This window comes from Alligator mississippiensis, chromosome 3 (genome assembly GCF_030867095.1).
Source record: "Alligator mississippiensis isolate rAllMis1 chromosome 3, rAllMis1, whole genome shotgun sequence".
Classification (NCBI taxonomy): domain Eukaryota; kingdom Metazoa; phylum Chordata; order Crocodylia; family Alligatoridae; genus Alligator; species Alligator mississippiensis.
In genome coordinates this window covers 84,931,437-84,955,580 of record NC_081826.1, presented here as the reverse complement: position 1 = coordinate 84,955,580, position 24,144 = coordinate 84,931,437, and the positions used below count along the sequence as shown (strand labels likewise).

The 24,144-nt window shown below is 41.2% G+C and overlaps 1 protein-coding gene across 3 annotated transcripts in view; it reads left to right on the top strand.

Moving 5' to 3' along the window:
- Window positions 1-16,138, top strand: part of TAF4B (TATA-box binding protein associated factor 4b) — a 106,618-nt gene extending 90,480 nt beyond the window's left edge. Inside the window, exons 14-16 of one of the 3 annotated variants that reach the window (XM_059724155.1) lie at window positions 868-984; window positions 14,846-14,899; window positions 15,565-15,609. In XM_059724155.1, coding sequence (XP_059580138.1) covers window positions 868-984; window positions 14,846-14,881 — 153 coding nt within the window. In that variant the 3' untranslated portion in view covers window positions 14,882-14,899; window positions 15,565-15,609. Of the gene's footprint in view, window positions 1-867; window positions 985-5,875; window positions 11,748-14,845; window positions 14,900-15,564 lie in introns of those variants that run through there. The other 2 variants (XM_019487024.2, XM_059724157.1) reach the window with 2 other exon arrangements.
- The last annotated feature ends 8,006 nt before the right edge of the window (window positions 16,139-24,144 follow it).

Below are 24,144 nucleotides of genomic sequence, written 5' to 3'. Positions count from 1 at the left end.
TTTTCAGAGTTACAGTGTCAAGGGGGCCTGGCCTCGATTCAGATAACTAAGCTTCAGATAATTAAAATATAAATTAACTTCAAGAAATGAATCATCCACTTCAGAATATCTTTCTGGTTGAAATAATAAAACCTGTGAAGTTGCCGAGTGTAGTATTACTGGTTCAAAGTTGAGAAACTTTATACACATAACTCTTCATCCTGTGATGCGCCAGAGATCCAGCAGATCGGAGTAGACTCAGTTAATGGAGTCTGCTCAACGCATGAGCTGATGTACACTGCGCTGTGTCGCATGCAGTTGTATAGGCAGCGAAATGCACATCACCATGCAGAAGATGGCGGTGATGCGCTTTGAACTAAAATAGCTTCCAAACACCTGGCTATTTTCTCAGCTCTGATGTGCATTTTGCTGCTTATGCAACTACATGCACCTCAATGCCAGGAGCTTTTAAAAGCACTCGGCGCTGCGTTGCAAACATGTATACAAATACCTTTAATGTTAACTGTTGGTCACTTAAGCTAGTACTAAATAATCTCAAACTTTTGATCACCTTGTTAATCACAGTTTTAAAAAATGATTAAACTCTGGTAAGTTTAGAATCCCTGGTACAATGTTGATCTTGAATGTTCTCTCGTCAGCTGTGTTGTGAGTAATTGGGGCTAGCATTTGCCAGCCTCCTAAAATGCCTAGTAACATAGTGGGTCTGACTGTTGGAATTGATGGTCTCGATAAATTCTGGAAGCCATTCTGTGGATTTTATAAATAACATAAGACTGATCAGATGTTTGAAGCTGGGTGAATATAAGTGGCCCCTCAGTATACCATATGCCATGTTTCATATCTACTTTTTTTTTTTTTTTTAATTAGATGCAACAGTTGGAGCTGGCACAGATGCAACAGAGAGAAGCCAACCTCACGGCCTTGGCAGCCATTGGACCAAGGAAGAAGAGACCACTGGATTCAAACATTGCATCTGGGCTGGAGGTGCTGAAATTGTTCATGTGTATTTGTTGTATCTTATGCTGAATTATCTTCATCCACACCTGTCAGGAAAGAGGAGGGGGAACTCCCAAAAGTCTAGTTAAACGTTTAGAGAAAAAAAAACATGAATAGCATTACATGCTAAACTAAATACAGCTACTAATGGTGTATTGGCGAGCGTGCCTGTATAACAGGAGTGTTTATATTTACCAGATTGAAGCCAAATGATGATACACAACTGCGCTTTATTTGAAGGAACTTTTTACCTGTTCAGTATTGAGAGCAGCATTTCCGGGGTTGTGACAGACTGCACAAATCCTTAACAGAGTAGCTCACCTATGAGCAATCCCACAGGGTATCAGCAGCTCAGGTGGTCCTGGGAAGGCCAAACCAGCTTCCCTAAATCAGAAGTGAGAAAGACAGGATCTGTTTTTAATTCTAATTGACCTAGACTGTGTTTCTGGCTGCCTTTTGGTTAAACTGTCATGAGCCAAGAAAATGGGTTCAAACAGCATTGCCTAATACAGGCACCCTAGTGTAAACCTGTAAATTAATTGGACTACAGCAATCCTGGTATAAAGTACAAGATGGCACATCAGCATGTGTATATTTGCATCTGTGTGTGGACTCTGATTGGTAACTATTTAATTTTTTTAAATTTCTAAATGAAATATTCATTTTGTGCCAGGATAACTATGTAGGCCAGGTAAGCTCCTTAGGGTAGAAATGGATATTGCTTTTCGTTGCCTTTTGTTGCCTTTGTGCTAGCATGAAAATTTTTATGGTGGTACAAAGGAGAACAGCAAGTAGACAGCAGATAATACTTTTTGTCATGGCCTCAGTGAAGCTGTGGTGAAAGGTTATTAATAAATTGTGCTGCTTTACAGCAGTGGATGTCTCTTTGCTTTATGGTGGGAGAGAGTACGATCAGGCTGGAGCTAGTCATACCTCCTTGAGCAGGTGCTGCAGGGGCTTGAGGGGTCTGGTCTTGCATGTCTTGAAAAGTCTTGTGTGGGATCAGGCCCCTCAAGCCTCAAGAGCACCTGCCTGACTTCCACCACTTGCAAAGATGCACCCTCAGTACTCTACCCCCTTCTAGAGACTCACCCTGGAGATCATGGGATAAGTTTCTGGAAGTGGGCAAAGTCAGGGTACCCCACTTGCAGAGACATGTCCACACTAATCTCCAGGAAGTAGAGAAGATCTCATGTGGGGTCCTGCCAATTGATCTTGAAGGACAAATGGGTGACTTGTTCCAGTGAAGTGGATCAGCTGTGCTGGGGCATCTGAGCACAGCTGATCCACTTAATTTTGTGATGTCTGTTTCTGGCCTTAATCTGACTGGTTGCGACAAGGTGCTTCTGAAGGACTCTGGATTTTTGGAAAGGAGCCTATATCTGTGCTCAACCCATGGAAAATGGAGGAAACCAGTACTCTTCTGCCAGTAATAATCATTATTATAGTGGTACTTTAAAAATGATTTGGATACAAATCTACTTGCAGATGACACCCACTCATACCCACACACATGATGGCATTTTACTATCATAAATTCATAGGATTATAAGAAAGTAGAGCTGGACAGGACCTCATGGAGTCATCTACTCCAGCCCCCAATCGAGGCAGAATTGTCCCTAATTAAACCGTGACAGAAAAGTGTCTCTCTAACCTGTCCTTGAAAACTGCCAAGGATTGAGATTCCACAATTTCTCTAGGTAGCCTGTTCCACTGTTTAACCACCCTTAGTCAGAAAGTTCCTCCTAATCTCTAACCTAAATTTCCCCTACTGAAGTTTGAGGCTATTGCTCCTAGTCCTGTCCTCTGTAATCACAGAAAAAAGCTCATCTCCATCCTCTCTGTAAATTGCCCTTCAGGTATTTGAAGACTGTTATCAGATCTGCCTTCAAATTCCTTTTCTCCACACTAAATAACCCTAGCTCTTTCAGCATAAATCTTCTTCCCCAGGCTTTTAATAACTTCTTTTGCTCTCCAAACTTTCCACATCATTCCTGAAGTGTGGGATTCAGAACTGGGTACAGTATTATTCCAAACAAGGCCTTACCAGTGCCAGATAAAGTGGAAGAATCGCCTTCCCTTGATTTGCAAGTGACACTCATATTAATACAACCTAGTATGTTGTTGGCTTTTTGTTCCAAAAAAAAAAAAAAGCATGTCTTTACTCATATTCAGCTTATGGTCTACTGTAACTCCCAGGTCCTCTGCAGTACTGCAAGCTAGCCAGTTGTTCCCAGTCTCTATTTTTGCATGCAATTATTCAGTCTCAAGTGCAGGGCTTTGTACTTGTCCTTATTGAATCTCATCTGATTGATTACAGACTGTTTCTCCAGTCTATAGGTCATTCTGGATCATGGCCCTACCCTCCAGTGTATCTGCAACTCCACCCAATTTAGTGTTGTCTGCTACAGTGGAACAAAACACACACAGCTACATAGGCAAAGCAATTCATTGTCTTTTAAGGAAACTTTTGAAGGTCCTTTTTACATTTTTGAGCAACACTTTTAAATTGAGTGATAAAGGAGAAGGTAAAGTAATTTCAACATATGAAATTAACTCTTGGTTTGTTGCTTGAATGGAATGTTTTTTAACATGTGTAGCAATAGTTGTCTTAAATCTCACTTATCTCCAAAATCAGACTTCTTACAAAACAACATGTAATTTTTCTAAGATCTTATTGATACAATATTCCATTGCACAGTAGATAGTGTGAACTCTTTCATTATGAATTTCTGTGGAGGCTTTTTTATATTAGTCTCAGGATATCTGACTAAGATTTAATGATTCTTGAGAAATCCTGTTTCAACAACTTAATAGTTGGTGTAGAATAAATAGTAAGTAGGTCTGAAAAACATTTTAATATTTCAAGAAGCAGAGTGTTCACAAAACATTTGTGATAATGTGGCAGAACATTCTAAGCAATAAACATTCCATTCTTCAGAGAGGAAGGGAGATCTTTGAAACTGCGAGGTGTAGTACAGTATAGCCTGGGGCCCAAAAGCATTTGGGCACCTTTTAAAAATCATCTTTTCAGCAACCTATCTGAGAGTTAGTTTAAAATTGCAAAATACACTTTCTGCATTTGCAACATGAAATGAGTAAGCTTTATCCTCCAGTAAACTTACATTTCAGAATTTCCCAGTATATAGCAGCCGGAATACATCTATCTATAACATTTGCATATAATCTTTCTGAAGTCTAATACCTGGACACAGAGGTTTGATGAGAAGAATAATTCTTGCATTCCAGTTACCTTATCAAATTTAATGTGAAGTGTTACCTGTACCTGATTTCCTTAACTAAGAAACTTTTTAACTAAGACTTTTAAGACTAAAACTAAGACTTCTTTAACCCTGAATGTTCAGCTTGCATCTTTTAACTCCTGCACAAAAACCATTTTGCTGCCTTATACCTGCTTTCAATCTGTATTAGAGCAGAAAATGAGAAACTATGGTGTTCAGCTTCTTTCTGTCCTCTCCTACTGTAACTCAGTCTTTGAAAAATAAATGGAAGTGTTTCAGACCATTAGTCAGTAATATAAACTAAAGCCCTGGGGTATTTGGAGAAGGAGGGGAAAAATGATTAGTTTATAAAATGTGTTGAAGACTTGAAATGCTTCAACCAGACATTGAAAGAGTTAACTTTTTTACATTCAAATTTACCTTGATCTGGCAAAGGACCTGAGTGTGTTCTTGCCACTTCAAGACCTCGATAGACTTGCCATTCAGTCTTCAGTAGACTATAATGAATCATTGTTCCTAACATAAAATAAGATAGAGGCTGGGCTGAGCAAAACAGTAACATTTCATTTCCATTTCAGATTCACCGTTTCGAAGGGACAGTGTTTCATTTTGCTGTTTTGAAGTTTTGTTCCGTTTCATTTTGCCAAAACTTTTGCTGTTTCAACACGTTTCGCCCATAGGCTATAATGGGGAATCACAAAAATGCCTATAACTTTGTCGTTTCTTGCCTAATTCAGATGAAAACAGCAGGGATGGTAGCCCCTTCTGAGACTGTGAAGCCTGTCAAGTTTCAAGGAGATAGGTATAGGGGTTTCTGGGAAACCACACCTCAAGCTGTTAAAAGCAGAAGTCTTGATGTATACGAGAGAGAGAGAAGGCAAAGCAGGATGAAAGCAGCAGGGATGCTAGTCCCTTCTGTAACATATGTTGTGCTTTCCTGCACAGTCAATGCAGACAGTCAGGGAAAACACAGATTTCTTTTCTGTGGAGAGAGAGAGAGAGAGAGAGAGAATTACAAGGAATAATAAAAAGAGGATTTTGGGAGATGAATAAATTGAAAGGGATGGATTAGGAAAGGGTATTGGGGTATTTTGGAAAGGGTTGGATCCCACATGCTAGGAACAGACTAGCAAGTAGGAAGTGACGGCCTTTCTGATGCTCTTGATGCTGCTGGCAGACACAGCTTTAGTAAGCTGACAAAGGCACAGCTGACAAAGACACTGCTCACAACTCGTTTCCAACAATGCTTTTTTGCTCCTTCTCCGTCCCTCCCCAGAGCACTGGGATTGGAAGGGACCTCAGGGAAGGATCACAGTCACTGGCCAGATACACAGTCAATATGAGAGCAGTCCTTCCCGACTTTGAAATTTTTTTAACGTTTCGAGTGCCCTTGTTTCGTTTCAAAGCTGTTTTGAAGCCCTACATTTCATTTTTGTGTTTTGAGCTCACAACATGTTGAAACACTTTCAAAACAAAACGTCCGTCAAAATTTTGCACGGCCCTAAAATCCATCTAACAAGAATGTTTGCCCCATCTCTTCCCTAATGTCCTCTTTCCCACCAATGGATCAGTACATTTGGTCAAAATGACTCTTCACCCATAAAATAACTGTCTTTTTGTTCTCTCTTGCCATATAGTTTTGCTTCCCCCCCCGGATTGGAGTTTCTTGATGGTTGTAAATGTTCCCAGTTGTAAGCCGGTCAGTCCTACATTCTTACACCATTTTGCTCTGGAAAACCTTAACTTTCTTTGAATTCTGCATTATGAAAGAATTTAAAGATGAGTCGCATGAAGCTGATAGATGCATTGACATAAATGTGTGATCCGCTATTAGAATCATTTTTTCTCTTACCACTCCATTATCTTCATACGTTGTTTTATATTTGAATTATATTGCTATCTCTTGTAGACGGGGACCTGCCCTTTTTTTGTTTGTTCCGTTCTAGTATCCAGTAAACTGTATGCTGTCATAACTATTGATGTATGCCTGTCCCTGGATTTCAGAGGGTTACAATGAAAATCAGTGAAGACTATGAAACAAAGATATGGCTAGTGTTCTGGGGCTAGAATCTAATACCAATACAATGAGAATTATTTTTCATCTCTTGTTTGTGGCTCTTGTTGAAGTAGCTTGTTTTCCCTTTATCTTGTCTGAACAATGAAGGCCAGTAATCAAAATGAGTAATTTGGGAAAGCCCTCTTGAATATCCAGTTACAAAAATGCATGCTGTTTGGTTCAATTTTCATTCCAAAGTAACCAAAAAAACCCACACATCTTTTCAGTTGTGCCCTTCTATTTTACCATAACTATATTTTCTGATTCTAGACCCTAGGTGGAGTTGGAGTTCTGTTAGAGTAGCCATAATAATAGTCCAGGAAATGTGAGATTTTGGGGGTGATAACTTTTTTTTCTTGGATCAACTGTATAATTGGAGAAGATGTTAGACAAACTGTTGGGCACATAGGGTGCCTATGCACATACAGTGAGGCTGCTCTGATGTGCAGTAATTACAACGCTGCAGCAGATTCCAGCATCATGTATCAGCGCAGGACACTGCACATGATGCTCCAGCACTTTAATTAGAGCAGCTCTTGGAGCTGCTCTAATTAAAGCTTCCCCCCATCCCCACTCCCGAAGCATGTCTATAAACACACTTGATGCTCTTTAGGCAGGAGAAGTTGGCTATACTTTTGGTCCAATACAAGATATTCTCCAAAAAATCCATGATTCCCAACTGTGGGCATTGGGATACAATAGGTGGAGCAGTCCTCGGGACTTTAACTCTTTAGGTTTTTTGTCTCGCATCCCAAAAATGGAGAAATTTTACTGAATTGGAGGATAAGCAGACTTTATAAACTTCCTTGCCATATATTTTTAATTCTCAATAAAAGAGGAAAAACACATTTTTACCTTTGTAAAGAAAACCAGAATCCTCTGAGCTTTTGTTTTTACTTTTTCAAATTTAACCATCTCTTAATGAGATTTCCCACATATGGGCATGAACATAACTCATGAACTTGAACATAAAATGTAAAGATACAACCATATTTAATTGCTGGCTCAATACAAAATGAGGACTGGCTTGTGCTTGCATATCTGTAGGATATACCTAACTTCCATGCTGATTAGAGTGCTGAGCATTAGCATATCCAAAGCAGCTTAAGTTGCAAAAAGTGAAACTGGAAAGCAATTGCTTTAAATCGAGGCTGGGCAAAATGGCAGATCCAGCTGGTAGCCTGACTCCATTTCCCAACCAGTCTGCAGAACCCTGCGCTGTCATAATCCTGGGGGCAGCGAGGCCTCCATGGAGACCAGCATGCAGGCAGGGGCTGCTGGGAAATGGTGTGTGCCACAGGCCAGACTTTGCCCACCCTTGCTTTAATTCATAACTGGGCTACTTGTGTACAGATAGGCATTCAGAGGAAATGAATCCATTTGACTCACTCGAGTACTTTACCTTCCACATTTAGGGTTTGTTGGCATGCATATTATTGATATATTTTTGCTTGCATTTCACAAGTGTAAACTCTTTAAAGTGCTGTGCCTCCTCTAAATCATCAGACAATGAAAGAGTTAACAGACCAGTGGTGCCTCAGCTGAACAGGAGAGTTGCAGTACATCACATTCATGAAAATGAGACCTGATTTTTTTTTTTTTTAATCTGCTGCAAGACCCCAGCACACCTGTGTCAGATACAGATGGAGTTTCTGTTTCAGCTGTGAATATCCTGGCAGTTGTCAGTTCAGGCCATCCTCCTGACATAAAAAATTTCCATGTAAATAGGCTAAAATATTCTAGACTGCCATTCATGTATCTGAGAAATGCAACTCCCTGGCCCATGTAGGGCTTTCTATGTACAGAGATTAACTTAATTCTTTTTTTGTGTGAAAGATATCTGCAATTTAAATGACTAATTGCACTGTAGCTTTAGGCTGAACATATTGGTAACACATAAATGTTGATGACATGTGAAGGGTCAAGAGATTTATAATTTAGTTGACAATATATTGCTTAAAATGATGTGGCAAAGAGCCAGAAAATTTCAGCTTAATAATTGTCTATTAACTAACATGACATATTTGTACAGTAGTCATTACCTCCAGGTACAGATTAAGCATCTGATGTAGCCATAGAAAGTGACGTGTGTACATGAATCTTGGGCATAATAGTGAATAAACTGACATTACATTTGCTGTAATTTGTTTCAATATGTAAAACATGTTGTTGCCTACATTTGATAGGACTTGTAGAAATGTCACCATGAAATTGAAAGAAAAATATGTAGCTGAATATTCTGTTTCATAGATCTGACAGCTTAGTGAAGCTCCTTTGTAGACTGAAGATAACATCATAAATGTACACGTTTGTTTTTCAGCTGCAAAAAAACAGCCGGAGATCTAAGCCTTTCAGACCTAGCTTGATCTACCTTTTATAGTTTATAAGTTTTTTAACAGATTTGTCTTTAAAAATTGACTTATTTTTGTTGCACCCAGTTTTTAAGAATTGTAGCTTTGTAGTCAGTACTGTGGATACAGGATTACAACTAAAGACTGACGTTTGCCAAAGTAGGGCTTCTTAGCATTGCTTTAGTCTGGTTTGTCGCTAAAGAAGCTATAAATATTTTTCACTAAATGCCCTTTGCTTTTTATGGGCTAAACTATATCCTGATCGCTTCTGTGAAAACTTTGGGGTTTTTTTCAGTCTAGCCCACTTGATTGATTGGTGTTTTTGTTTTCTATTTTTTTAAACTCAAAGGCAAAGTATTTCTCCTTTTACCTTTCTGATGCTTAACTATTTGCAGCACACCTCCCATCCTTGATGATGTAGTGAAGAGGCTTGTGAGTTACCAGTGACCTTGAGAGCAATTCCAGCTGGAGTTCTGTACTCATGGCAAAGTAAAGCGAAGCTTGCAGACTAATAGCCATTCAAAAATGAAAATAAGTTCTCAGTGGCAGAACAGGTAGATGAAGCAAGAATACTTAATAATGACTGCAAAGGCAGATGAAGGCTGCAATAGATTAGAAACTTCCAGATGTCTAAGTTTTGTTTTTTGGGTTTTTTTGTTTTTTCTTGACATCAGATTAAGGTTTCCTTCCTGTGAAGTAGTGCGGGGATGTTGTTGTGCAGCAACAACATATTAAAAGAAGACATGCACAGGCCTCTTCCATCACTGTAGGTCTGCTGTTGTAGGGTTAATGGCAACTGGGGCAGTTGCTAGTGATTTACCGGAAGCCTTTAGTCACGGACTTGCACAAAGGCAATGATTGTACAATGATAGATTTTGTACTTGGAACTGAGACAGGTGTGCAATTTGGCAGCTGGATAGATCTATTTAGGATCCATTCTGTCACCCTGTATGGGGAGCAGGCTAGAAAAAGTGCCATAAACGTAGTCTGTCTCATTTCACCTGACTGGAAAACCACATCCAGTGGGAGCACTCTATCTACAGTCCAAAGCAAGTGATGAAGTTTGTAATTTGGACTATCCTCACCCTTATGGACAACCCTAACAGTGACCAACTGGAGCAAAGGACAGCACTTGTGGCCAGAGAACTTACATAATTTAATACTGACATTGCTTCACTTAGTGAGGCCAGACATACTGGAGAGGGGCAGTTCATAGAGCATGGTCGTGGCTGCACCGTCTTTCAGAAAGGAAAAGATTAAAAGGACAAAGACATTCATGGTATTGGTTTTGCTATCAAGACCAAGTTGCACCACTGCTTTCCTCACACTCATCTCTGTAGCTACTGAGCACTTCGCAGTTTGTTTATTACATTTTACATTACATTACAATAGTTTTATTGAAAACTCTCATGCCTCTGATTTTGCTGTACAATAATTCACAACAGAATTAGTAAATATACATAAGTCTAAAGACTCTTAGAGCATACATGCTTATGCTTTATAATATCCCTGTTCCCCACTCACATTTGGAGTAAAAATTCTTGCCTTCAGGATTTGAGCAAGCAAATTCTTCACTTTTTAGAAAAGCAAATTGAGCTTTCACACAGTTATAACAAATTGTTCAAAATTTAATCTTATGAGCCGTTTATATTTAAACCTGCATAGGAATATTTATTCTGCCTTGAGCAGTTCACCTGGGGCCTGACCCAAAAACTCTCTGGTATCAGTGGGAAGATTTCTTTTGTCTTCAGTCGGCATTGGATCTGGGTCTACGTGTGTCAGCATTGCTCAGGCCTATGTTTTTACCACTGCTTAGAAGCATATGATCTACAACTCTGTAATAATAATAATATAAGTATATAAACATTACTATATTAATTTTATAATAATTGCTACTCTTCTTTCTCAAAAGAGGGGAATTTTTCTTATGCATCTTAAGTATTGAATGATTGATTCAACAAATTCTGAAAGCTTTGGAGACTTTTAACCTATACTTCAGATCTCCAGTCTCTGACTGACCCAGGTCAAGAAAAACTTTAGATCCCTAATATCTTGTGGAAATTGCTGTTGTCTTTACTGTATACCAAAGTCAGCATAGCAACCATACTCATGGCTTCTGGTTTTATTACATGGTATATTAGATGAAATTCAGTGATATGTAGAGGACTCTTAGTCCTACGAAAAGAAGGGGTAGAAAAATGCTGTCTCTTGGAAATCGTAAGAGTATATCCACACTTCAGTTCAGCAGTATGTTTTGCAGTTTTAGATGTGCATGAGCTGGTTTTAAAGTAATTATCTTGGATACTAATAGATGCAATTATCAGCAACATGAAGTTCAGTCAGGCCTAGCTGCCGGAGTAATTTAGCCAGGGTCCTGGGCAGTTTGTTGCCTGCACAGAACCCTGTGCTACTGGCAGCTATGCTCTTATCACTATCCAGGCTAGTTGCTTATGTCACTCTTGGCTGGGTGTGTGTGTGTACGTGCGCACACATACACACGTGTGTGTGTGTGTGTGTGTGTGTGTGTGTGTGTATGAATGTTGTTGTGCTCTTTCTAATATGAGAGAACCAAACAGAGTCCACACCTTAAGAACTTAATTTAAAAGCTCTTTAAATAATTCTTCTTTTTTTTTAAATAACCTGTTGTAATCCTATTTTCTGCTCCACAGGAGTTTCTCTAGAACAGGGGTGGGCAAAATACGGTCTGTGGGCCAGATTCTGCCTGTGAGCCCATTCTATTGCCCGTGGGGCCCCTAAAAAATTTAGAAAATTAATGTTCATCTGCCCTTGGTTCCTGTCAAAATGACAAGAACCAAGGCCAGTAGGACCCAGAGGAAGCCCAGCGGGCTCCCACAACAGTAGGGCCTGCCCGGCCCTGCCCCCCCAGCTAGGGCTTCTGGCCTGGGACCACATGGCTGCCCCATGCCAGAACCGCAGAGAAATGGGGAGAGGGCAGGGGAGGATCCTGGGCAGGGAAGGAGCCTGGGGAAAAGTGGCCCGGGGAAAAGCTGAGCATGGGTGGGGGGGAAGCGGCTCTTCACCCACCCTGTGGCTGGCGCCCCACACTGCAGCTGCTCGCAGCCCACATGGGGCTGCCTGTGCCTGTTCTGGACGGCCCCGCAGGCTGCAAGCAGCTGCAGCAAGGCGTGCCAGCCACGGGGCAGGGGAGGGGCCACTCCGCCCCACCCCATGCTCAGCTTTTACCCGGGCTCCTTTCCGGCACAAAGAAAGCGGCTCCTCACCCACCCTATTATCTAAATGTGCTTTGCTTATGTTCTTCCCTGTCTGCAGTAGGTGGGGATTGGAGATCACTGCTTCAGCCTGTTCCCAGGATAAAGCCCTTTGTCTGGGTACTTGGGTTTCTTCTATCCTTCTGTTTGATGGTAGTATCTGGTCTTCACAGCTAAGTAAGGCTCTTATTCTGATGAGGCATTAGGTCATATTGAGTTCTGTCATTGGCACAGAGAACCTTTAGTGTTTTTGGCAAATTCACTTAATGGATTTTTTTTTTTTTAGGTTTATTTCACTGATATAAATGTACTTATTACTGTCAGTGAAAACTTTCCATAACTTCCTCATCCTGCCTCAAACCCCTATCCACCTGAGATTTGTGCCATGCTAGCTCTTTCCCTGCACTTCGAACTGACAAAATAATTCATAATTGAGAGTGGGTGAGCCAGACTTCACTGTGCATATTTAATAAATAATATATTTATTGTATTAACTCAGATTGCCATCTGAGTTTAGCAGGAAGGAGGATTGTGTTTTCTCAGAACCCAAAGGAATTTGGTATTTAATTTGCATCAATGGCTCTGCAAATTGCATGTTTGTTCTAATATATTTCTCAGGGAAAAGGTAGCATTGCTCACTGGACTGGACATGAGAAGTCCTAGATTCTCATCCTGATTTTGGGGGTTTTTTAGGCAAGTTGCTTTAATCTGTTTCTCCATTGTAGTTTTGGCTGAAACTGTGAGTGAAGCTTTTTGGAGAGAGAGTTGCTTCTCCCCGTTGTCCTCCTCCCCTCCCCCATACATTGCCTAGCAGAAGAAGCCTTGACCTTTGCTAGGGCAATTAACAGTGTCCCCTCTGCTGTTTAGTGACACTTCAGGTCTTCTACTGTTGTGGGAGCCAAGAACCAAGTCTTCCTGAACTGAAGAAGTCTTTAGCATTAACTGTGAACTGGAATACATGCTAGATGCAGACAACTGGTGTGATTAGCCCAATGCAGCTCCTATGCGTACAGGAGCATGTAAACACAGAGTCCTTGTTGGTTTTGGTTTCTTAAATGTGTGTTTGTGCGAGTGGTTGTGCTTTTTTTTTTTTTTTTTTAAGCAAAACACTCAAGGTTAAGTGTCAGTACAAGCACTTTCACTTCTCCCATAGTTCAAAGCAAAATTAGGTCAAAGTTGATACGAGTGGGGAGGAGCAAAGACGAGAGGGAATTGGAATGATGCACGTTTGAGGATCTGCTAGGATGTTCTCTGCAGTTCGCTGATACTTCAAAGGGAGTCTGTGCTGTAGGCAACCCAGTGTATTGTGTTAGATGAATTCCCCAACAGTTTAATTCCTTTTGCCATCCTGACAGTTAACTCTTTTTAGGTTTGTATCTTGCTGGGCCCAAAAGACTGTGGAAGCCCAGTAGTGGCTTAAGTATGTGTTTTGTAGGGGTTTTGGAAAGGGGGTGGTTTGATGGGAGGGCAGGGGGCAGGGCTTAACTTTTTGGGAAGTAAACCTGGAGAATTTAATGACTAACTTGGGTATCAAACAGCTAGTCTGCAAGCCACTCTGATTCTTTTTGATAGAGTCATGTTGATGCCAGCTGCTTATTGAAATTGGAAATGTGATTTTTGCCACCTCTCTAAAATGGACTAGTATCCATAAAGGTTTTTTGCCTTCTGGAAACTGTATTATGGCATAATGTGTTCAAATAGAAGGATGCACTGGGCATGATTTCCAAGGACTCGAGGCTTTTCAGAAAGTATTATCAATTTAATTTATGCTTCAGGAGGGGAGAGCCCCACAGATGCAGACAGCTTAGGAATCCTGCTTTGTGCAACTCCTTGCAGCACTGACAGGTCTCAAACCAAACTTTGGGACTTGGTGTGGCCCACTTTTTTTCCCAAGGAAATGAACAAGATTGAGACTTTAAAAATTTTTTTAAAAGTAAGACTTCTATTCTAATAATTATTTGGAGAGCGAGAATACTTTCACCTCCATAAAGTTCCTTGAATTATAAAGGACATTGCTGTTGGGTTACCGAAAATCCCTTAGGGTCTGTTTCATTTATAACATTGCCTCAGGCCTTCTGCTGCATCCTGTTGGATTGACCTCGTTTTCAACCCTGTGCTGGCAGCTGCACTGCGGAGCGCTCTTTTTCCCTGGATCCTTCAGGGTTGTCATATGACAAACTTGAACTGTGACCCTTTTATGTCTTACCATGACAGCAGTGCCCTCTTTTTGCTACGTGGCCAGCAGTCTTCCCCACACGCACATTTGTTCCAAGCCATTTAACAAACTGAAAGTTTCAAATGATGGCATTTCATAGTTTTAAATAGTATTGACTGTACAACAAATGAAATGGTGCTGAATACTGTGTGCGTTGATAGTTGAGAATAACAGCTGCTTTTTTAGCAAACCAGGCTGTCTTATCTCTGGGTGAGGGAGTTGCATCTTAGTTGATAAATGCAAATAAATGCTCCTTAATGTTAAGTCTCTCCTTTTATAATAACTCTTGCATTCATTGCTGTAGACTGTCCTTCACTGGTTTGTTTTTGTTTTTTTTCTAATGTATATTTTTAATCAAATTTCTCTAAGCAAAGTTGACAAAATAGTTTTGCTGATTTCTTGCAAGGACTGTCTTAGGGTAAGAATTGATATAGTTAAGATTGCATCTAAGTAAGGCCATCTCCAAGTGGTATTGAGGCTAGCGGGCATTGCCTTGCTGAAGTTATGGAGACTGAGCACTTGTATTTGTACAAATTGCATTCATTACCAAGAACCCTCCAGGAGTGATAAGAGACTGGCTGGATAGTGCAGATTGGCTCCAAGATAAGTGGCCACTCTATTGTTCAGTTCCGGTAATCTTCCTTTTTTCCTAATAAGAAATCTTTGGGCATTTCTGAACGGGTGGTGGCTGTGCACACAAGCTCATGGTAATAGTCTAAATGTATAATGGCTAACCATTGTCATTTCCCTTCCAGTCAGATTTTCATACCCTCCCAAAATCTGCTGATTGACAGATAGGCAGATTAAAGGTCAGGAAGTCATTCCTTGTATATGCTGATACTTTAATTTTATATATTTGCTGCCTTGAATAATGTGGTAGGAGACCTTTTGTTTTTCAACTTTCTCAGACAAATGGCTGTGATTGGTAGTTTGTTAAAGTGCTCTAGTTTTCATTTTACCATGTTTATCATATTTTAATACTTCAGTTCAGTCTCAATGATACCTTTCTCTTTTGAGACGGCAAACTTTTGAAGAATATAAGTGCTTGTGGGTGGAAGTAAGTATTTAACCCAGAATTTACCCTACAAAATTGTGTTCCCTGTTAAGTGGCAGTGAATTTCTACTGAAACAGGGGAGGGGAGAGGCATTGCTTATAAGTACTTATTTATCAATGTCTGCATTTAATCTATGTAATCATTTGCCATCATAGTTAGCTTGACATATTTTTTTTCTTCCTGCTGTTGAAGTGACCAATTACAAGTGCCAGGCACTTCGTAAAGTAACTACTAGTAACTGAGAATGGGGTTTATGTATTGCTTATGTGTTTTTCTTGGAAATACATACTTAAGGTTGAGCAGCACCATATTCAGCGGCATCTGAAGCTTGTAGGATTTATATAATTCAGCCCATTCAGAATAAACTACTGTTTGAAAAGCAAGTACCTTACATATTTTTTTCCCCTCTGCTTCTTTAGGGCTTGAATGGAAATGGAACGGCTCTTGGATCATCTGGTTTTAGCCTTACAAAACAGCTGCTTCGTCCAAGAATAACACGTGTCTGTCTCAGGGACTTGATATTCTGCATGGAACAAGAGAGGGAGATGAAGCATTCTCTAGTCTTGTACCGTGCTTTTCTGAAGTGATGATTCAAATCTTGCATTTTGATTCTTGCTGTCTACTGCCAAAGAAAACACTGAAGCATTGTTGCACTGTCCTGAAATTCCAATTTCCGGAAGATGATCCGTTAAAAGGATAACTTTTTGTTTACAGATTAAAAATATATATATCTAATTTGGCACCTGTAGAGGGGTTTTAATAAATAGTATTTGGCTTAAACCAGTCTGTAAACCAGTGAAGACACTGAGCACACACAAATACCCAACTACCTGCATGAATTTAACTGTCTTGCAGGCTGAGGGCTTGAGACATGTACTGAGTTTATGTACGTCACATGCTTCAATACTCCAAAGTCTGCAACATCTGTTCTATGTGTAGTGCCTTCCTCTAATCCAGTCTTATTTAGGGAAACAAATAAAAAATTTATAGGCACTGTGCAGCATGACGAATGTATTTAATCATGAACCAGCAGTCAGTCAACAAGCTAGTGTATTGCCTGACTCGGCATCTCATTCAGTTTCTTGGTTTGAGAATTACTACTGAAAACTATTGTAAAGAGAACAAGGTAGAGAGAGGTGGGAGGGAGCCCTCTCTTTCTTTCTTAGTCTCTCCAGAGGAAGAAGATAATGGTGAGTATAAATGCGCAAGTTCCTGTGATGAGTTGCATGTCCACTGGGTTTGGAAAAGATGAGATTTGATGAGAGTTGGTAAGACCTGGAAAAACAAAACAAGCTAGACCTAAATGTCTCCCTTAATAGTTATCTGAAATAGCAGCAAGATTAACTAAATCTTAAAAAAGGAACAAAAATTCAAAAGTAACCTGCCTTGACTGCAAAAAAATAATTGTAAATGTGAAAAATTCTAAGATTGTACAGTAAAAAAACAAAACAACCCCCTCCCCCCCCCCCAAACCAAAACAACCTTTTAAAAAAGAGAAGTTCTTGCAAGGGGCAAAGCATTCACTTTCCTGAGAATGTAAATTTGATTACCCTGATACCTGTGCTATCATAAAGATGTGCAGAATATCATAATTTGGGATATAGGGAAAAAACTTGAATGTTAACTTGTTGAACCAGTTGCCTGATTGCTGGTCGGTGAAGGGAACCCTAGTTTCTCAAGAAGACAATAAGTCCGAAAACCTCTATGTTGGTAAAAGGGAGAGAACCCCTTCCTCCCACTATATTTCTCGCCCCATGACATAGCGCTGTATAGCATGGCTACCTGACACAACTGGTAGAGGAGGAGTGACTATATGAAATGGCTTCATGCTGAGATTTCTTTAAGAAAAAAAAACAAACCTGAGGTTATTTGGCATGCTATTTAACTTTTTAATGTGGGGAAAAAAGAATAAATTCTCCTATACCAGGACCACCGTAAACACTTACTAATACAGTGTGTCAAATCAGTTGTGGGTCTTTGTTTGTTTTTCTTTTTCTTTTTCTCTTTCTTTTTTTGGGGGGGAACAATAGCAAACAAAGTTAGTAATTGAATGCTGTAAATGTATTTATATGTACATAAAGCATATATATAAAAAGCAGTACTTTGACTCTGAAGCTATAGTTTGCAAGATATTGATGGCATCAGGCAAAATTGTTTTGTATAATTAAATGCTTAGCTTTACTTTTTATGTAAAGTGCAGCATTTTTCCATATTTGTGTACTGTATCTTATTGATCAGATGTTTAAAATTATTTTAAATACTGCATTAAAGCAATTATTTTATTAAAAATAATAAAGTGGATAATATTATTCTTGTATGCTAGGGATTATGCACTCTCATGTCAGAAATTTGATTAATGGTATAGTCTCCAGTAAGATGAGATGCAGTTCTGTCAGATGTGGTAATCAGCACAGGATGTACACAGGAAGCTGCAAGTGGCTCTTTTACATGTTGGTTTGTTAAGCATCTACCCATTGCAGTCTGTAATCATAATTAGTACTAGAAATGAGAAGGGACTCAAACAAAACAAAAAACACCTAACTATATTTGTTGACTTCCAACATGTAAGCCCTTGGTTGTGCTGTGTGACTATACCATTAATCAACAAGAAAAAGACCCCTTTTTATATCCAAACAAAAGTTGTTAACTTAGATATTGTGGTGCAGACCGTCTACATGCTTCATTAAGTGAGGGACCCATGCACTCCTTGTGCCCTATGCAGAGTGCACTAGAGCCAATAGGAGTCCTCAGTGCTTTATGGGTCAGGCCCTAAATAATATAACTATAGGCATTTTTAGGGTGAGGCAGATGAACTTCCTTGCTATCTTAAAGAAAAAAGGGGGGAGGGGGAGGGGGTTTAAAAGGTTACTGAGGGATTTCTTTTGCCTTTTCAGGGTGTAACAGGAATTTAGATGGGTGTTGTTTTGCCTGATTTCTGACGGTTCATAATTATGAAGGAAGTTGATGCTTAGGCATATGAATAATTTATCATTTAGGCTGGAAATTATACTGCATTTTTTGGGGGGATGACTTGTCTATCATATACGCAGTATACTCAGTGAACTAACTACATGCACAACCAGTAGGTTCCTTAAACAGCGACCAAGTCTTTATGCTTGCAACTTTTAAAAATTATGCAGTCCATTTCTAGATCTTGTTAATTCATGTGTGCAGTTGCTTTTTTTTTTTTAAATCTATTTGGAGTGAATAATCTGACACATCATCTGTGTGTCTATTACTGAAAGCCAATTCATATACTGGTCTAGCTCCAAAAAGCCTGCCAAAAATCTGCCAGTTATGTTTAGAGTTGTTTGGCATGCCAGCTCTAATTATTTAAGTTGTTTGTATTTTTCTTACTTCTGGCCTCAGAAGCCGAGAAGGGCTGTATATTTTATAAATTAGCACTCATGCCCACCTGTGTAGAAAGGGTATGAGGTAAAATGAGTAGTAGGCCATAAGTACCCTTGTAGAAGAAAAATCATACCTATTGAATTATAACTGTTCCCAAGTGTGAAAACTACCAAGCTGGCTGCTAACAGGGAGGGAAAAAAAGAGGAAGGGGAAGAATTCCTGAAGAGATACATTAGATTACATTTGAAATCCTTTGACACTCTTGTACATAGCAGTTGGTTGGAGGGTGAAATGCCTAATGGCAGGGCAGCTGACTTGATACTCCTACACAATGCTGAGCTGTGCAGGGAAGAGGGATTCCCTTTGAAGAATAACTGATCCTTTTGGGATTCGTAAGAAGTATGGCCGTAAACGCAGACTCTTAAAGGGGGATAGTTTGCTAACGCTGTTCTTTGCTCTGCCAAGTTAAGTTTCTTGTATTCTGGCATAAGGGCTCTGTTTTCAACTAGAGTATGCTTAGAAGTCTCTTAATAGAGGAAATAGTAGATACCAGCATGTAATCTGCAAATTATGCAGATTAGACTTCCTCTCGTTGCTAGAGAAAGATAGGCAAATAGCTTTTACTCTTCCAGTCTACTTTGAATTCTATCCAGCCATTGCCTTTCTTTTTTTAACCTCCTGATTCTCAGGGGTGCAAAATCTATTTGTAGTTCTCCCTTCCCCAACCAGGAGTTACCATCAAGGGTACAACCAAAGTGTGAACCTGTTTAGGCTTTAATTTTGTGCGTCTGTCCTATTACATCAGCTGCAGTTGCTGAAGGGTTTCAGGGTTAGGAGAACAGATTTTTCTGTTCAAGAACTGGCTCTTAATCCTCTTTTTTTCAGAGTTCAGTGTTGTTTATTCCTATAAGGCGGTAGCGATGGCTTCTTTATCACCTTGTTCCGAGTATTGTGGGAGGACGGTACATAGGCCCAGTACACTAATGTTTAGCTCACTCTTCCAACTTCAGTGCTTCCCTTCGTGCCACTCTCCAGCTGGTACAGGCCTCTCTGTCCTAGAGACAGTTTGAGCTTGTGATCTACTGGGTAGAACAGCTCTGGAAATGGACTCCCCTTGAGTGTCTACCCAGGCAATGATAGGAGACTTGTCCACATGTAAACCAAGATTGGTATCTCTAGCCTTTTCCCATGCTACACAGGAAAATGTGTTGGAAGACTGTAACTAGTCTTTATACAAACCCAGGATACCCAGTAATTAGCACAGTGTAGCTGCAGGCAAGCTCAAATTTTGCAATTCTTTCCAAGGCGGGGAAAGTGTGCCCTAAGCTAGGGCAGTCTTGGGAAGAAAGTGAGTCAGAAAGCTGTCTCTGTCTCTAGTCAGGAGCAAACCAAGCTTAGAAGAAACTTTCTCAAATCTAATTATTTCCAGAAATCATTATCCTTGGCTTGTATGTGCTTCATTTTCCTAACACTTTAAAATGTTTTATTTGCCTTCCATGTCTGAAGGCTTCTTGCTCATGGCTTTCAAGAGAGGAACTTTTATTCAAAATGCTGCTGTTCTTTCTGATAACTAGAGTTGCTTAAACCATGTAATTTGCACTGGTCCCAAGATGTATATCAACTAGAAGAAAACAGAGTAGATGCCTTCTTTGTGTGTTTGGGGGTGGGAGGAGGCACAGTCGTCCCTCTACACAATTCTAACAAGGTGAGTATCTACTCATAGTTTCTCCTCCTTCTGTCTTGGATAGTAAGAGAGCGCTATTGCCCTTACCACTGTGGGGAGGGAAGGAGGAGGAAACATTTTGCCTTTCTTTCCTCTAGATACCTAGCACTATACCCCACTGAAGGTCAAAGGATGTATTGTAAACCACTCTGCATTATATCCTATAACTGTGAAGCAGGAAGAGGTTTCTGGTTTCCACTGTAGAACATCATGGAAAGCATCTGTCTCTGGCTTACCTGCTGATTTATGCTGGTAACCCAGTGTGGCTAGCTTGCTAATTTCCCTACTTTAAAGTTGCTTGTGTCCTGCAATGACTCCACAGGCTACTCTGTGCCAAAGCAGCCTCACACCGTGAATCTCAAACTAGCTTAGAGTCAATGTTCTAAGTGTGCCTGTAACTTCATACCTCTTATGCCACACATGACAGAGAAGCACCCAGGAAGCTGTTGCCCTATGCCAGTTATCACATGGTTATTGGCAAAGACTGTGCTAATGTCTCCACCCTGATTGTGAGCAAGGTTTTGAATTCAGACCTCCTATATCCCTGGCATATCCCTTAACTACTAGGCTAGGGTGCAGTCAGGTAAGACTTGCTCCTCACTACCTTCTTTAAGGTTGTTCTATGTTTATCAATACTCAAAATAGTCCTTAAAGCAAGGACTTAAACCTGATGCTTCCACATTAGAGGCAAGCATCTGAGCCACTAGACTACAAATACAGTCTTTTGCTTTTTCCACTTTTTCTGGTTGATTAAAGAAAAATAGCTCTACAAGGAAAAAAGGTCTTTTAGGCACATGGCCTTTGCAGTTAAGAAATTCCCGTGGGATCAAAGTAGAGCTTTAAATACTTCAAGCATGTGCCCTTGTACGGCTTTCACTTTCTTTCCCCTCCTGGAGTTGCATCTGGGGATTCTAAGCAGAAGACGGTGCCTCTCTCTTTCCGGGCAAACACGCTCAGCTACTTCCATATCTCCTTTTAAGCATCTGGGCCTTAGCCCTGTCTGCTACCAGTCACCTTCCTTCTCTTGCCATCTCTTCTCCAAGTTGCATGTACTCTGTAGGCTCACCCTAGTCTGCTCAGAGCCCTGGTGGCATGCAAAACCTAGCTACCAACTGCACCTTTCCCTTCATCTCAGACCACTGTTCCCTGTGTCCAGACGGATTTTTGTATTCCAGATGAGGAGTAAAAGTCCCCATAGGAGTAAAAGAAGTTTGCAGGATAGTTACCTTCTACCATCCCAGCCATTGGCTTTCTATGTGGGAGCCTCAGGAGCACCCAAGCAGAGGCCTCAATTACTATTATACTTATGGAAACGTTACCCTAATAAGCTGCCACTCAGACTAGACAAACCCAAAGAAAGGGTAGGGAAGAAATTATTCTTAACCCTAGAGAAATTAAATGATTTCCCCAAAGCCACACATGGAGGCTATGGCAAGACTGGGGTTAGAGCTCCCAGATCCAGTGCCAGTACAGTATTTTAATTGCAAGACCATCCTTCCACTCTTACAAGCCTAAGAAGCCACAGAGGCTGTGAAGCATGTCACCCCGACCCTAATTTACTCCAGGGCTGGAGTATTAGTAGCAAGCCCCTCTATGCCGCTCCTGAGGGGCAGCAATTGGAGCAAGGCCTCCCCTTTCCTTCCCCCTAAGTGTGGTAGCAATAGCAATGGTGCCTCTCCTTACCTTGGAATAGATGGCACCCTCTTTCTACAGCAGCTGCCACATCTTTTCCTTGCAAGCAGCCCTTTTACCCATGACACAGCTGGTGGTAGCATTTTTCCTTTTGCAGTTCCCTTGGGTGCTAGAGAGCAGAGCTAGTTGGATGGATTTGCCCCACACATGCTCCGTTGCTGGTGTGTTGCTTTTTCTAAAGAGAAAGTTATGCACTGATGTGCTAAGCCAGAAAATGGGAAGGTTGTGACAATCTCCTCAGTCCTAGACTAGCTTACCAGCTTTGAGAGGCCTAACTGGGCCTATGGCCACCTAAAGTTAAATGTGGGCTAGGCAGCAATGGACTAAATCATACAATCACAGAGAAGTAGGGCTGGAGGGGGCCTCCAGAGGTCATCCAGTCTAGTTCCCTCCCTGCAGTAGGATCATTCCTAGCCAAATCATCCTATACAATCTATAAACTCTACCTAGGTCTGTGCTGTCAGTTAATGGCAGTCTTAACACCCTAACCCGTCACAGGTAAAGCAGGAGAATCATGGCGGCCAGTGTTCTGCATCCATAAGAGATTGTCAATACATGCTCAAGAAATCCCAAGTAGAGGGCCATGCCTCTCTACCCCTACCCCCCCCCCCCCCCCATACCAATCTCACTGGGGTAAAATTCCTTCCTGACCACAAATATCATGATTGGTCTGACCCTGAGCAGAGCAGAAGTGTCTGTCTGCTTCACCCCCAAATACATGGCTCACCACTGCAAGTTGCCCAATTCAGTCCTGCAGAATCAGCTCTCCTGCAAGTCCTGTCTTGTTTAATTTGTCACCAAGTCCTTCCACCACTGTTGGTCAGCTGACGGTGCCACAAAAGAGTCATAAAATTGGTGAAGTTTAACACTGATTTCTTCTCTGTGTGAACCCTGAGGATGGGGTGTGGTTTGAGAGAGGGGCTAGGATGATGGGAAGGGAAGGAAAGAGTTCTTTAGTAGGTGTGTTGTGCTGGCTGAACTTTCTGATTGCAGTCATTTTGTTGGATTTTTTTACCTAGTGTGTTCCTGCACCCATCTTTTGACCACTCCAGTGCTTTCCCTGTGTTTGAGTTCTGCTGTTTATGTTAGAAACTTAACATGGAGATTTAGAAGTAGAAAGCCTCCCTGACTCCCAAGTTTCAAAGGAAAAGGAAGAGCACAAGGAGTTCCTTTACCTGTGCTTGTTTCACTCACTCACTGCTAGGGAACAGACCAGCTCTCACCTGAGCAGTGGTTGTAATGACAGTTGTGCTACACCTATATCCCCATCTTACAGCATAGTTGCTAGCAATGCGTCTGTCTAGCTGATGGTAGGTGGTCCAGATGTTCTTCCACAGAGTCTCTGTGGAAGAACATCTGTAAGATGGGGGAGGCTGATGTGGATATAAGTATAGCACAACTGTCATTACAACCACTGCTCAGGTGAGAGCTAGTCTGTTCCCTAGCAGTGAGTGAGTGAAACAAGCCAGAGCTAGTTCTATCCAGCTCATGATAGAGGCTAGCACCCTGGCTCCACATGCATCTTGGGTTCTGTGAAAGAGTACATTTTCAGGCAGCGTGATTGGGTGGCGTGGGGCTGGGGACAAGAACGAATAAGGCAGAGGTAGGAAACCCCCAGCATGGGTGCCAGATGCTGTAGCATGCAAAGGCATTTTGCTTGGCACATGCGCCTTGGAATGAATGGCAGGGAATGGGGCAGGGCTACCCCTATGGGAGGGGGACTTTGGGGGTCCCATGGACAGTGCCATACTGGCCCTGCCACGCACTGCCAGCTCCACACTCTGGCCACTTGCCCCCGGCCCTGCACACCCCTAGGGATGGCTCTGGCCAGGGCTATGCTGACACAACAAGCATAGGGTCCCTTGCAGGTCCCCTGCCATCTGCTCCTAACACACCAACATCTTACAAGTCAAGGTTGCAGGTGTTTTTGGCACTCTACCCAAAAACATTGCTGACCCCTGGAGTAATGGCTGAGGCTGCTGCTCTACAGCATAATCCCTGTTCTTCTAATGACAAGTCTAGCCAGATAGGTAGTAACCAACTGGCACCATTGGGCAACAGCTGGTAACAACACCCAGCAACAGCTTACCAAAACTCCCTAAGTCAAGGATGGGCAATTATTTTAGCTGGAGGGTTACTTGATGAGTTTTGGTGTCCTCTTGAGGGCCACTCTTTTCTATCTCTCTCTCTCTCTCTCTTCCCCAATACCCACACAGCCCAATCACTCTGCCTG